Genomic DNA, 14370 nt, shown 5'->3' on the forward strand with positions numbered 1-14370 from the left:
TTCGCGCCGCGGTCTCAACGTGGAATCAGGAAGCAAAACCAACCTGGGAGTCATCGTCGGAAACATCGCGAGACTACCCAACACTCGGCTCAATGGAAAACACGGAGTGGATCGCAGTGTATTACGGAGCTTGCAGAGACTTCCACCCCCTGCTCTGTCTCCTGCCATCATGGAGCTGCTAAACACTCAATCCCTCACAAACAAATCCCTCCTCATATACGACCACATTCTGGACAAAGGGCTTGACTTCATGTGCCTAACAGAGACCTGGCATAAACCAGGGGACTACTCTGTGCTTAATGAAGCATGTCCCCCTGGCTATAGCTACATGGAGAAAGCCCGCAGCTCTGGTCGTGGTGGTGGACTAGCCATCATGCACCGGGCTGAACTAAAACTGTCCCCTCTGCCAATGCCTGATCTTTCTTCTATGGAATGCATTGCCTTCAAATGCAAATCTCCTTACTCCATGACAGTGCTTCTCATATACCGTCCTCCAAAACCAAACCCATCTTTTCTACCGGAGATAAGTGATCTCCTCACCTCACTCTGCACTATGTCAACTAATATAGTCATTGTTGGTGATTTAAATATCCATGTCGACAACCCCTCCTGTCAGTTTGCAGCAGATGTCCTGGGTGTGCTTGAGGGTCTTTGCCTGCAGCAGCATGTTGAGGTTCCTACGCACACCAAGGGGCACACTCTGGATCTGGTTATCACTGACTCTGCTTCCATCAGTAACCTACAGGTTTATGATCTCGGTGTGTCCGACCACAACGTGGTCTCAGTGGCCTTGACTTTTATGCTACCTACCATTAGTCCTAAGCGTCAAATGTCTTTTCGGAACTGGAAGAACATTGACCCAGCCACTATGACCATGGATCTCCAGCTCATCACCTGCCCAGCCTCTGCATCAATGGATGAATTAGTGGAGCACTATAATACATCCTTGAGCAGTGTTTTTGATCTCCATGCCCCTGTCAAATCACGTGAGGTCAACTTCTCACGCTCCGCTCCCTGGTTCACTCATGAGCTGCGGAAAATAAAAACAGCTGGGCGTGCCATAGAACGACGCTACAGACACTCTGGGCTCACTGTCCATAAACTGGCCTTCCGTGAGCATCAAAGGGCTCCGACTCCCTTAAGGATGCTCGCTCACGGTTCTATTCCAGCGTAATCAATAAAAACCCTGGAAACTCTAAACAGCTTTTTTCTACAATAAATCATCTCCTGAAGCCACAACCATCCTCTTCAACTGAGGCTACAGAGGAGCGATGCAACAGCTTCATTGACTTCTTCAGAACAAAGGTCAACAACATCCGCTCTCCGATGGCCAGCTCTCCGACTCGGCTTCCCTCTGACACCAACATCTTATCTGCGAGTGTGCTGTCTCCTCTCGATCTCGCTGAGGTTCAGGAGAGCCATGTCGAGAAAATCCTCAGAAATATGAAATCCTGTACCTGTACCCTGGACCCCATTCCCACTGCTCTGCTCAAGTCACATATCCCCACTCTCAGTCCTTTCATCACCAAAGTTGTGAACCTTTCCCTTCGCTCTGGCTGTGTCCCTCCTGTGCTCAAGGTTGCTGTCATCCGTCCCATTCTGAAGAAGCCCACCCTGGACCCGGAGGTTCTCGCCAACTACAGGCCTATCTCCAACCTTGCCTTCCTGTCCAAGGTGTTGGAGAAGGTAGTTGCTTCTCAACTTCAAGACCATCTCAAAAACAACAACTTATTTGAAAAATTCCAGTCAGGATTTGGTTCAGCCCACAGCCCTGAAACCCCTTCACTAAAGGTGACAAATGACCTGCTGATGTCAGCCGATGCAGGATCACCCTCACTCCTCATCCTCCTGGATCTGACTGCTGCCTTTGATCCCGTGGATCACACCATCCTCCTAGAGCGCCTCCACACCACCATTGGACTATCAGACTCTGCACTCCAGTGGTTCCAGTCCTTTCTGGCAGAACTGAATATGTTTCACTGGGAAGATGCAGGTCCAGACGGCTCCCAGTCTCCTGTGGTGTTCCACAGGGGTCGGTGCTTGGACCAATCCTCTTCATTATCTACATGCTCCCCCTCGGCCGTGTCATCAGCAGACAGGATGTCCTTCCATTGTTATGCTGACGACACACAGCTTTACATCAAAACTGCCCCAAACCCCTCTGCAGCCATGTCATGTGTCACCGCCTGTCTTGGGGAGATAAAGGCGTGGATGAGCAACAACTTTCTCCAGCTAAACAGCAGCAAAACTGAAGCCCTCCTTGTTGGCACTCAACACCAGGTTCAGACATCACCCATAACTCATCTGACCTTTGACAGTCAGGTCATTCCCCTCTCCTCCACAATCACCAATCTGGGAGTTCGGTTTGACCCCCACCTGACCTTTACTGACCATATAAAATTCCTGTGCAAAACCTCCTTTTATCATCTAAAAAACATCTCCAAACTCCGCCCCATTTTAACCCTGTCAGACGCAGAGAAGCTCGTCCACGCCTTCATCTCCTCGAGACTGGACTACTGCAACTCTCTCTACACTGGGATCACTGACAAGAACATCACCAAACTACAATATATCCAAAACAGCGCTGCCAGGGTCCTGAGGGGAGTCCGGAAATATGACCACATATCACCCATTCTCCAATCACTGCACTGGCTGCCTGTTTCATTCCGGATTAACTACAAGGTCCTAGTACTCACATATAAGTGCATCAACGGACATGCACCCCCCTACCTACAAGAACTTATCACTCCCCTAACCTCCACCCGCACCCTCAGATCCACAGGCCGCTCGCTCCTTGGTCCCCGACACCAAGCTCCGCACCATGGGCGACCGGGCCTTTTGCTCGGCAGCGCCACGCTTGTGGAACAGTCTCCCTGACCACCTGAGGGAAACTCAGACACTGAACTCTTTTAAGACTGGCCTAAAAACCTTTTTATTCAGGAAGGCATTTCTTTTACCTTGAGTTAATTTATTGTCAGCTATTACATTCTGATTTTTTTTCTTTTTATGGATTGCTTTAACTATGTTTTAATCGGTTTTATTTGTTTTTACTATATGTGTGGCACTCTGAGATTCTTTGAAGGAAGAGTGCGATAAAAATGAAATGCATTATTATTATTATTATTATCCAGGCCGACCAATAGGGAGACGGCCGTCATCCAGGCCGACCAATAGGGAGACGGCCGTCATCCAGGCCGACCAATAAGGAGAGACGTTGCCACTGCAACCTCCAATTTCAAGATGGCCGCTCCGCTGCGGACGAGCTAACGCGACACTAAGCTAACGGAGAGCTTTATCTTTCCTCTTTTATTAAATAAAAACATTTTGGAGGAAACAGATTCATGATTAGTTAGCTGTTAGCGGCTAGCCGCCGCCATGTTGAGAGCCTATAGAGGCAATCGAAATGGACACGCACTCCTCTGAACACAAGGTGGCGCCGTGCTTCAGTCCGTTGGCGCCCTCTTCAGGCCGCCCAGGTGAAGGGCTTCAGGCCGACGCCCTCTTCTCGTCTTTATTTACAGTCTCAGACTTCTTTGGAATTTCATGAAGAAGAAAAACACGACTAACACGTTAAGTTAAAATATCAACACCAATCAGATCGGAGGAAGAAAGAGGAGGAGCTTCATGAGGACAGGTGGGCCACCTGTCAGGACCCAGGGGGCGGTGCTGGTTCAGGTCTCAGCTAAGCAGGAGGTTCTGGAGGACCGGACCGTCAACATGGAACCCGTCGGATTATAATCCTTTATCGTCACTGAGGATGAGGAAGCATCAGGACCGCTGGGGGCCACAAGAGCTCCAGACTGCTGGGGGCCACAAGAGCTCCAGACCGCTGGGGGCCACAAGAGCTCCAGACCGCTGGGGGCCACAAGAGCTAAACCGGCTGGAGCTCCACTAGGAGATCCAGGAGCAGATGAAGTCTCATGATGGTTTGTGACTGGAGGGCCTCAGAGGCTCAGGACCTTGACTCCTGGTTCAGGTCCTGAGCCTCGAGGGGCCTCGAGGGGCCCTTGACCCATGTCGGTGAGGCGATGGTCTGAGGGAGGAGCTTCCCATCATGCGGCCTCAGTCCCTGGGGGCCTCCGCCACCTGGAAGGTGGAGAGCTGCTTCATCTGCTCCGTCTGCATGGAGTGCCTCCTCATCAGCTTCTTCTTGGTCTTGAAGTCCGGGCCCCGTTTGGGCGAGGCGGGGGCCACGGGGCCCCGCCTCGCCCTGTGGGCGGGGGAGGGGGGCTTGCCGTTGGCCCGGATGTCGGGGATGGGCCTCTGGGGGTTGATGTTGAGCGGCGGCAGGAAGCCGGGCCGTGTGTGGGAGATGTGGTCCAGGAGGAGGGTCCCAGAGCCGCGGCGCTCCAGGAGCCCCGGGGCCCGCCGCCGCACGCCGCCGGGCGACAGCGAGCCGGGGAGGTTCTCCAGAGACTCGCGGGAGGAGCCGGCGAGCGGCGAGGCGTCGAACCGCCGCCGCTCCGCCGACACGCGGCCGGAGTCCGGGGACCCCGGGATGCACCCGGGGTCCCGGGGGGCCTCGGACCCGGAGGGCTCCGTCCGGGTCGGCTTGGGGTGAGCCGGGGCCCGCGGCGCCGCGCTCTCCTGGGACTCCGGCGCCGTGTTCCTCCGGTACAGGATCTGATGCTGCTGGACTTTGTCGGCCCAGGAGGAGCCGGAGGGGGCCCCGTGGTCCCGGGGGCCGGGGGCCCGGGGGTCGTGGGTCTCGATGCTGTGCCGGCGTGACAGCCGCGGCCTCGCCCGCTCCGCGATGGACAGCCCGCTCATCTGGGCCCCCGCCAGCACCGAGGGCGCCACGAGGCCCCAGGGCTCCGAGTTCAGCCTCTTCAGCAGCTGGCGAGGCGGCGGCCTCTTTTCCCCCGGAGGTCGAGCCGCGGCGAGGGCCAAGCTGAACACGCCCCCCTCCTCCGAGGGGGAGGGGGGGGCGGTGACCTCCACCTCGGAGGGAGACGTGCAGCCGGGGGCCGGGGGGGGGCGGGGCGACGGCGGGGCGTTCAGGTACTGCTTGGTGTTCTTGGCGCCGCAGGCCGCCGTGTCCGTGGTGATGATGATGACCTCCTGACCTTTGGCCTTGCAGGCGTCCAGCAGCGCCGCCAGCGCGTCGCGGTCGCCGCGGTCGATGGCGTGGACGAGCGCCGAGGAGCCGGAGTAGTCCTTGAGGCTCGGGTCGGCGCCGTTGCCCAGCAGCAGCGCCACCACCTCCTGCCCCGCCCGCCCGGCGCAGGCGTGCATCAGCGCCGTGCGGCCGCTCTTGTCGGGGATGTTGGGGTCGGCGCCCTTCTCCAGCAGGTAGCGCACCAGGCGCTGCCGGGTCAGCGGGTCGGCGTAGCTCGCCAGGCAGGCGGCGGCGAGCGGCGTCTCCCCGCGCTCGTTGCCCTCGTTGATGTAAGCCCCGCCCTCCAGCAGCAGGCGCGTCAGCCGCAGCTTCCCCTGGAAGACGGCCTTGAGGAGGGCGTGGCCCTCGCTCTGCGGGGGCCCGTCGCCCATGGCCCCTCTGCTCAGGCCTCGGCGCTGAGGGCCCGTCCTCCCTGAGAAGTCATGTGACCTGCAGCACAAACACAGGAGGAGGAACTTAAGGTGGGCTCAACCCGTCTCGCTGTCTCTTTGCCTGATTGGTTGCTCTCAGCCAATCAGCAGGGACACTGTCACATGACCGTCATCGAGGAACCTCCTTAATCTGACCTGAATATGACATCCAGCACAACCTCATACGTATATACAGGACTGTCTCAGAAAATTAGAATATTGTGATAAAGTTCTTTATTTTCTGTAATGCAATTAAAAAAACAAAAATGTCATGCATTCTGGATTCATTACAAATCAACTGAAATATTGCAAGCCTTTTATTCTTTTAATATTTAATAATTTTTTAATTGCATTACAGAAAATAAAGAACTTTATCACAATATTCTAATTTTCTGAGACAGTCCTGTATATATATGTATATATATATACATATACATATATATATATACATATATATACGTGTATATATATACACTTATATACGTGTATATATATGTGTATATATATATGTATATATACACATATATATATACGTATATATACACATATATATATATGTGTATATGTATACGTATATATATACACATGTGTGTGTGTGTTTCATGTTGACACACTGTTAGACTTTTAACCTGTTTTTACTGTCTAGAAAAAAACTCAAACAGCTCAGATACACACAATATACACTTTATATAGATATAAATGTGTGTGTTTATATATATAGTGTTTCGATACACTATATATAAATATTTATATAAACACACAATATACACGATGTGCATATATATATATGTACAGGTATATATATAGGAAGTACTTTTACTTTGATACATGCAGTACTTTTATTTTGAAGGCGGTGATCATGCGGTCACGTGTCTCGCTCAGGTGCATGATGAAGATGAAGATGTGGCGGAATGCGGCTCTACATCACTGACGCAGCGGTTTCTATATTTACACGCCGGTGACTGGCAGCGTGCACGCGCACGTGCGTTCGGACACACACATGCAGCATCAGCCGTGCGTTCTGCTGCATCTTCATCATCTTCATCACTCTCAAACCGTGTTATCCCGTTGAAACCACAACACCGACCTAACGCGCGCGCGCGGGCACGCGCACCGGGAGCAGCCGTCCAGACCCGTCTGCAGAGCTGATGAGGGTGATGAAGATGAAGATGGAGGGAATAGGAAGACATGCGGATGTTCTCTTACCACCAAGAGGCTGCTTCTTCTTCATCATCTTCTTCATCATCTTCATCGCGGACCCGGTACCGACCGTCACTGACAGTGCCGACTGTTTACTGACGGACGAGCTGCACCGACACTCCTCCTCCTCCTCCTCCTATACACGTCATCATGAGAAACATTTTAAGTTTAAATAAGAACAACTTCACATATATATGTATATATATGTATATATATACATATACATATATATGTATATACATATATATGTATATATGTATATACATATATATGTATGTATATGTATATATATGTATATACGTATATATATACATATATGTATATATACGTATATATATACATATATGTATATATATGTCTATACATATATATGTATATATATGTCTATACATATATATGTATATATATGTATAGACATATATATGTATATACATATATATACGTATATACGTATATATATACTTGGGCTGTGAAACGATTAAAAATTTTAATCGGGTTAATCACAGGTTTCTGTGGATTAATCATGATTAATCACATATTACCGATATTCTCGGTATATTTTGTGAGAACATAGAGATTTATGACAAAAGACGGAGATATACATTTATACATTCTTCTATACAATGGTGCTGCAACTCAGCAGTTATTTAGCAGTTTTCTTCCATATGGAACATTAATACATCTTCATCCTAAACAGAATGTTTAACCCTCCTGTGACCTTTCGGGTCAATTTGACCCCATTCAATGTTTAACGTCTGTGTTCTTTGGGGTCAATTTGACCCCAGGCTGTTTTTCACTGTGTCAAACATATAAGAAATATCAACTTTTTTATTTATTTAAAGGGTTATTTAGGTAGTCAACAAACAAACATAAAGTACCTCACACTTAAACTTGGGAAGCAATATTAATTCTAATAATTTTCTGGAGGTTTTAATTGCTGGGGTCAAATTGACCCCGAGGGTAAAATATGTTAGTAAATGTAAAGGTAACAGGAGGGTTAAACAGAACATGTTTCTCTTGTTTGTCAACCATGAACTCCACCATGATACAATCTAAAGGCCTCTAGTCTTCCTCTAGCAGCTGCTGAGGCAAACTGACTGTGTGGGTTTTCTTCATGAACTGGGCCGTGATGAAAGGGACGGCGGGGACACCGCTGCAAAGCTGAAACCTCACCGGCCCGGACACGGGGACAGATTGACAAGTGACTTTTGTTTTGCTCGGTCCCGATGCGCGCGCACGGAGCTCTGCGGCGCGCGAGACGGAGATCGATAAGTGTTAACGCAACGCGAAGAGACAGAAATGACACGCTGCTGGTTAGGGACGATCAACAACAGACGTTTAGTTTAATAAAAGAACAAAGACGTGCTGTAGAGAACATGTCAGGGGGCGGGCCAATCTCTTTTGAAGAAACACACTCCTCAATGTCAGTTTAAGGGTTTAATGACAGAGATGAAGACACCCTGAAACAGACAGTGCAGCAAGATGAGCTGACAAAGTATTACAATTATGCATGTAATAAATAACGTAATACACATATACAAATAACGATATACGGTATATGCACATTAACTAATAACGTAAACAGTTCTCACATGAATGAGTGGATGAACATCTCGCCTCGAGGTGGAATGGATGAATGACGAGACTCAAATGGACGCTGACATTAACGGAAGGCAGCGTGGCATATCCGGTCAGGTAATTAGACGCTGCCCTCTAGATAGATAGATAGATAGATAGATATATACTTTATTAATCCCCAAGGGGAAATTTGTCGAGTCAGTAGCAGCAACACACAAGAATAAAAATAAATAAAAACACAAAATATAAGAAGGGTTAGGGTGATCTGGCAAGAGGTGAACTGTTGTAGAGCCTCATAGCCGTCGGCAGGAATGTTCTCCTGTATCTCTCCTTGTGGCAGCGGAGCGTGAGGAGACGTCTGGAGAAAGTACTCCTCTGTCCCTGTAGGAGGTGGTGGAGAGGGTGGTCCGGGTTGTCCAATATGGACACCAGTTTCTTCAACGTCCTCCTCTCCACCACCTGTTCCAGGTGCTCCAGCTGGCAGCCGATGATGGAGCCAGCCTTCCTAACCAGTTTGTTAAGTCGGCTGGTGTCACCGGCTCGATGCTGCTCCCCAGCAGACAATGGCAAAGTGCAGCACACTGGCCACAACCGACTGGTAGAATAACTCCAGCATCTTGCTGCACACGTTGAAGGATCAAGCTTTCTCAGGAAAAAGTCGACTCCTCCCTTCTTGTACACAGCGTTGATGTTGGCCTTCCAGTTCAGTCGGCTGTCGATGGAGACGCCCAGGTACTTGCTCCTCCACCATGTCCACGTCCACTCCCAGGACACTCAGAGGTGTAGGAGCTGTCGCCTTCCTCCTGAAGTCCACCACCATCTCTCTGGTCTTGGCCACGTTCAGCCGCAGGTGGTTCTCATCGGCCCACTTTACAAAGTCACTCACCACTGCCCTGTACTCCTCCTCCCGTCCATCCCTAATACACCCGACCACTGCAGAGTCATCAGAGTACTTCTGCAGATGGCATGACTCCGTGTTGTACTGGAAGTCACTGGTGTACAGGGTGAAGAGGAAGGAGACAGAACAGTTCCTGTGGGGCTCCAACATCACTGACCACCGTTCCAGACAGCACACGCCCATTCTGACAAACTGTGGTCTGCCTGTGAGGTAGTCAGTGATCCAGGAGATGGTGGACGTCCACACCGCCACCCGCAGCTTCTCACTCAGCAGCAGTGGCTGGATGGTGTTAAATGCACTGGAGAAGTCAAAGAAAGTGACTCTCACAGAGACACGGTTCCATCCAGGTGCGACTGAGCTCGTTGCAGCAGGTAGATGATGGCGTCGTCCACTCCCACATGAGGCTGGTAAGCAAATTGCAGAGGGTCCAACGATGATTTCACCTGCGGCGGAGGTGGGCCAAGACCAGCCTCCAGCACCTTCATCACATGGGAGGTGAGGGCGACGGTCGGTAGTCGTTGAGGCCAGATGGTGCTGACTTCTTTGGGACAGGGACCAGGCACGACATCTTCCACAGCACGGGACTTCCCCAGCCTTAGGCTGAGGTTGAAGAGGCGCTGCAGGACACCAGACAGCTGGGTGGCGCAGGTCTTTAGGACCCTGGGGCTGATGCCATCAGGACCTTCAGCTCTGCGCTGGTGTAGTTTCTCCAGCTGTCTTCTCACCTGGTCAGTCGTCACAGAGAGAGGGGAGGTGGAGGAGCCCATTGTTATTGAGGGCTCGTGGATGTGCAGCTCAGCAGGGGGACAGAGGGGAGGAGGTGTTTGGGAGGTGTGATGTGTGGAGGAGACGGGAGGGCTGTGAACTGAACCTATTGAAAAACAGTTCAGCTCGTTGGCCCTCTCCAGGAGCCCCTGGCTGTCTCCCTCCACCTTGAAGCCAGTTATCTGCTTCATGCCAGACCACACCTCCCTTGTGTTGTTCAGCTGAGTTTGGCCTCCAGCTTCCTCCTGTAGGAGTCCTTGCCTCCCTGAGCTTCACCTTTAGGTTGCGCTGGGCTTTCCTCAGCTCATCCCTGTCTCCAGACCTGAAAGCAGCTTTCTTCATGTTAAGAAGCCTTCAGGTCCCTGGTGATCCAGGGCTTGTTGTTGGGGAAGCAGCGCACAGTCCGTGATGGGATGGTGGTGTGTTCACAGAACTTGATGTATTCCGTGATGCAGTCGGTCATCCTGTTGATGTCCTCCCCTGCGGTCCACACAACACATCCCAGTCCGTTGACTCGAAGCAGTCCTGTAGAGCAACGTTAGCCTCCAGAGACCACCTCCTCACAGTCCTGGTGGTCACCGGCAGCCTCTTCACCAAAGGAACATACCTGGGTGTCAGCGGACCAGGTCATGATCAGACCTGAGGGGGGAAGGGCAGTGCTGTATGCCCTTAGTATTAGTAGCATACAGTCCAGAGTTTTATTGTTCCTTGTTGGGCAGTCTATGTATTGATGGAAGGTTGGCAGAGCTTTTTCCAATGTGGTGTGGTTAAAGTCACCAGTGATAGCCATGAATGCTCCAGGCTGATGATTCAGCAGAGCAGACACAGTGGAGTGGATGGTGTCCACAGCTTCCTCAGCGTCAGCTGATGGCGGCACGTACCGACAACCACAATGGCGGACGTGAACTCTCTCGGCAAATAGTACGGGCGCATCCCCACGGCCAACAGTTCAATGTTCGGGCTACAGAAGCGCTCCTTCACGCACATGGTCCGGATGGCACCACCGTTCATTCACATAAACAGCGATCCGCCCCCTCATCTTACCGCTCTGTGTAGCGTCTCTGTCAGCCGAACAGTTCTGAAGCCGGGCAAAGACGCTGTGATCCGGATAGTCCGCGTGCAGCCACGTCTCAGTGAAGCACAAGAGACTGCTCTCACGGAAGATCCTCTCGGTCATTACCAGCGCCGAGCTCATCCGTCTTATTCGCCAAAGACCTCACGTTCCCCGTTATGATCGACGGTACCGAGGGTTTGTATCTCCTCGTTTTAGCCCTCCGCTTGACACCCGATCTGCAACCGCGAGCCCTCCTCCGTAGCTCCAGCGGGATCACAGGTCTTTCTCCAGGCAGAAGCTTCGGCCTGCACAGCGCGATCAGCTGAGCACGCGAGTAGACGACGGTCCCCGTCATTGTTTTGCTGTGGCTCACCGATACTCACGACAAAGTGAACAAAAGCCACAGTAGAATTATCGAAAAAAGTAGTTATGGTCCAGTGTCCGACCGTAACTAAGACAAACGTGAAAGAAAAGAAAAAGAAAAAGAGAGGAAAAGTGCAAAAAAAGACAATAAAATAAAAGCAAAACGCCACTACTGAAACAAGCAGCCGTTGGCACAGCGCTTCCTGTGGCCGGCGGTACACTCTACATCCCCCCCAGACCGGAAAGCTATAGGCCGGAATAGATTAACGGTCTAAATCCCGTATCCAGCTGCCGGACTCGGTCTCGTAACGTGGAGGCGGCCTCCTCGGGCGGCCCGGCCGAGTAGGCTGGGGCAGCGTCGGTGGCGACTGTGGCACCGGGAGCGGTGCGCCCAGGACGGCACCCGCAGGAACGGTGAGGTCAGCGGTCGCCTCATCAACAGGCGCCGTTGGGAAGCGCCACAGCCCAGTCGCGGGGCCGCCCGGCGGCGGCTGAGCAACCTGGGCGCAGCCCAGCCCGGGTGGATGGGTGGGGCCGATGTTCCTGGGCAGTGGGCGGCGGCGGCGGCCGACTGCTGATGGGCGTGGGTGTGGCGGCGTGTGGCACGGAGGAACCGGCGGTTGCGCAGTGTCAAACGTCCCGAACCGTCAACCCTGACCCGATACTGGTCGTGGCTCAGTGACTCCACCACAATCCCTGACCTGTCCCATTTGTGGGGGCTCGGGCCTTGCTGGTTCTGGAGGAATACTCTTTCGCCAGTGCCAATGGCGGGCGGTCTTGAGTGAGTCCCCAGAGACTCGGTGGTACGGGACATACGGGTCCGGCGTCCTCCTTAGCCGCCCATGCCTCGCGCCATAGCAGGCGGATATGCGGGTTCGAGAACTTCTGAGGGCCACGGTTCAAGGAGAGCGAGCCACGAAGGCGGCCGAAGATGATCTGCGCTGGCGAGAGGTTGCAGTCGGGGTCAGGCGTGTTGCGCAGCTGCAGCATAGCACGCAGGAAGCGGTCCTGATCAAGGCTGCCCGACGGGCCAGTGTTGGACATCAGGAGGCGCTTAGCAGTCTTAACCGCCACTTCTGCCCTCCCGTTAGACTGCGGAAAGCTGACAGAAGACACACGGTGTCTGACGTGCCATAAGCGGAGGAAGTCCTCAGTGTGGCTCGCCTTGAATTCCGGACCACCGTCGCTCGAGAGCTCCTCCGTGCGCCGAAGGTGGCGAAGAACGACGGAGGTGTTGGACCAGGCCAGCTGAGCCCGCCAGGGCAGTACCCGCGAGAGCTCAGGACCTCTACCCAGCCCGAGAGCCGATCCCCGACAACTAGGTAGTGGCGGCCCCCATAGTCGAAGAAGTCAGCAAACACCGCCTCGAATGGCGTGGATGGGGGTGAGGAGGGCAGGGGGGGTGTAGCCGCCTGTGACGGAGCATTGCGGTTGCAGTCTGCACACCCGTCCCTGGTGGCTTGAATGTCCCCGGACATCCCGGGCCAGTAAACTATAGCTCGGGCATGCTGCCCCATCGCTGAGGTCCCCTGATGAGCTGCATGGAGATGCCGAAGGACTCTCTCACGGCGGGATGGGGGAACCACGACGCGGTCCCGGTAGAGCAGGACGCCGTCCTGCGCGTAGACGGACTCACAGACCGATGACAGACTCGCCAGAGCAGGGTCGCGTCAATCCCACCCTCCTGCTCGATGAGTTGGAGGAGGTGGCTGAGGCATTCGTCAGCCGCTGTCTCCCGTGCGAGAGGGGCCAGAGACGGCTCCGAGCTCCTGTGCGTCGTCATGATGGAGGCCATGAGGGCTGACTCCACGGCGTCAGGCCAGCTCTGCAGCCCCAGTGAGAGGCTGTTCGCCGAGCCGAGGGGAAGGATGCCTTGACGTAGCATCAGCGGCATAGTTGCTCTTGCCAGGCAGGTGCACGATGTCGAAGCGCCATGGGAGGGTGCGCTGCTTGAGTCTAAACAGACGCGAGTTCGATATTTCATCCAGGGTACGGTCGCCAAAGATTTTCACTAACGGCTTATGGTCGGTGACCACGACGAGGTTGTCGGACCCTGGGTAAAGTACCGCGTCTGTTCCAGACCCCAGGCCACGGCTAGGGCCTCTCCTTCCACGGCCGCATAGCGCTGCTCGCAGGATAGGAACCGCGACCCAGCGAGGGTGATCCTCCATCCTCCTGGACAGCAGTCCGGAATGCCCGAGGCACAGTGGCAATGTTGCTGGAGCAGGAAGTAGCCAATGCCACGCATGGACCAGTCAGGGCGGAGGCAGGTACGCTTCTGCATGTCGTAGATCTCACGCCTCACGGATGGCCTCCATTATGGCTTGCTTGGACGTCTGGAAAGCCTCCTCCAGAACGGGGTCCATAGGAACACACAGCGTGGGCTGAGGAACGGCTTGAATGGAGCCATCGTGTCACGCAACTGGGCGTAGTTAGCCACCTGGTTGACAAGGCCGAACCAGCTCCTGATGTCCGTTGTGGAGCCTGGGGTGGGCAAGTCCCGGATAGCGTCCAAGTATTTTGGGAGCGGTTCGATGGTAGATTCCGACACCCTGAATCCAGCGAAATCGACGCACCTTTCTGCGAACTGAAGCTTGTCCGGGTTCAACACGATGCCCGACCGGCGATACGCGTCAGGAAGTCGATGGTCCTCCACCAGTGTTGCTCCAGGTCGGTGTCATAGTGGATGGTGTCATCCACACAACGTTCCTTGCGTTCAAAGTCCGAGAGGATGGCGTCAAACCGACGGTTGTAGCCATCCCTGATGACAGGAAACCTTGTGGTGCCCTGGTGTGGCGCCACCGGCGAAGGGTGTGATGAAGGTAGTGAGGTGGCGATCCGACTCCGCAGGGGAACACTGTGTAGCCGTTCAGGCGTCCGTGACGGTCTTCCAGGTGCCCTTCGGGACACGGCGTGCAGGTGGGAACGGGGACTCAGTGGCGAAGGTCTCACGTAGGCAGAACTTGTTGAGGGGGGAGAGGTC

General features: G+C 53.4%; 1 protein-coding gene across 1 annotated transcript; it reads right to left on the bottom strand.

Moving 5' to 3' along the window:
• Window positions 1-3310: 3310 nt before the first annotated feature.
• On the bottom strand, window positions 3311-6764 carry LOC130213086 (ankyrin repeat domain-containing protein 34A). The gene is made up of 2 exons (XM_056444508.1): window positions 6736-6764; window positions 3311-5548 (listed from the first exon to the last, which is right to left on the bottom strand). Exon 2 carries the CDS (start codon window positions 5488-5490, stop codon window positions 4063-4065), a length of 1428 nt encoding a protein of 475 aa, XP_056300483.1. The 5' UTR covers window positions 5491-5548; window positions 6736-6764; the 3' UTR covers window positions 3311-4062.
• Between the last annotated feature and the right edge of the window lie 7606 nt (window positions 6765-14370).

This window comes from Pseudoliparis swirei, chromosome 22 (genome assembly GCF_029220125.1).
Source record: "Pseudoliparis swirei isolate HS2019 ecotype Mariana Trench chromosome 22, NWPU_hadal_v1, whole genome shotgun sequence".
NCBI classification, from domain to species: Eukaryota; Metazoa; Chordata; class Actinopteri; order Perciformes; family Liparidae; genus Pseudoliparis; species Pseudoliparis swirei.

What these genes read in the sequence shown, in the direction of transcription:
- LOC130213086 (XM_056444508.1), bottom strand. Translation starts at nt 5,490, where the DNA reads ATGGGCGACGGGCCCCCGCAGAGCGAGGGCCACGCCCTCCTCAAGGCC.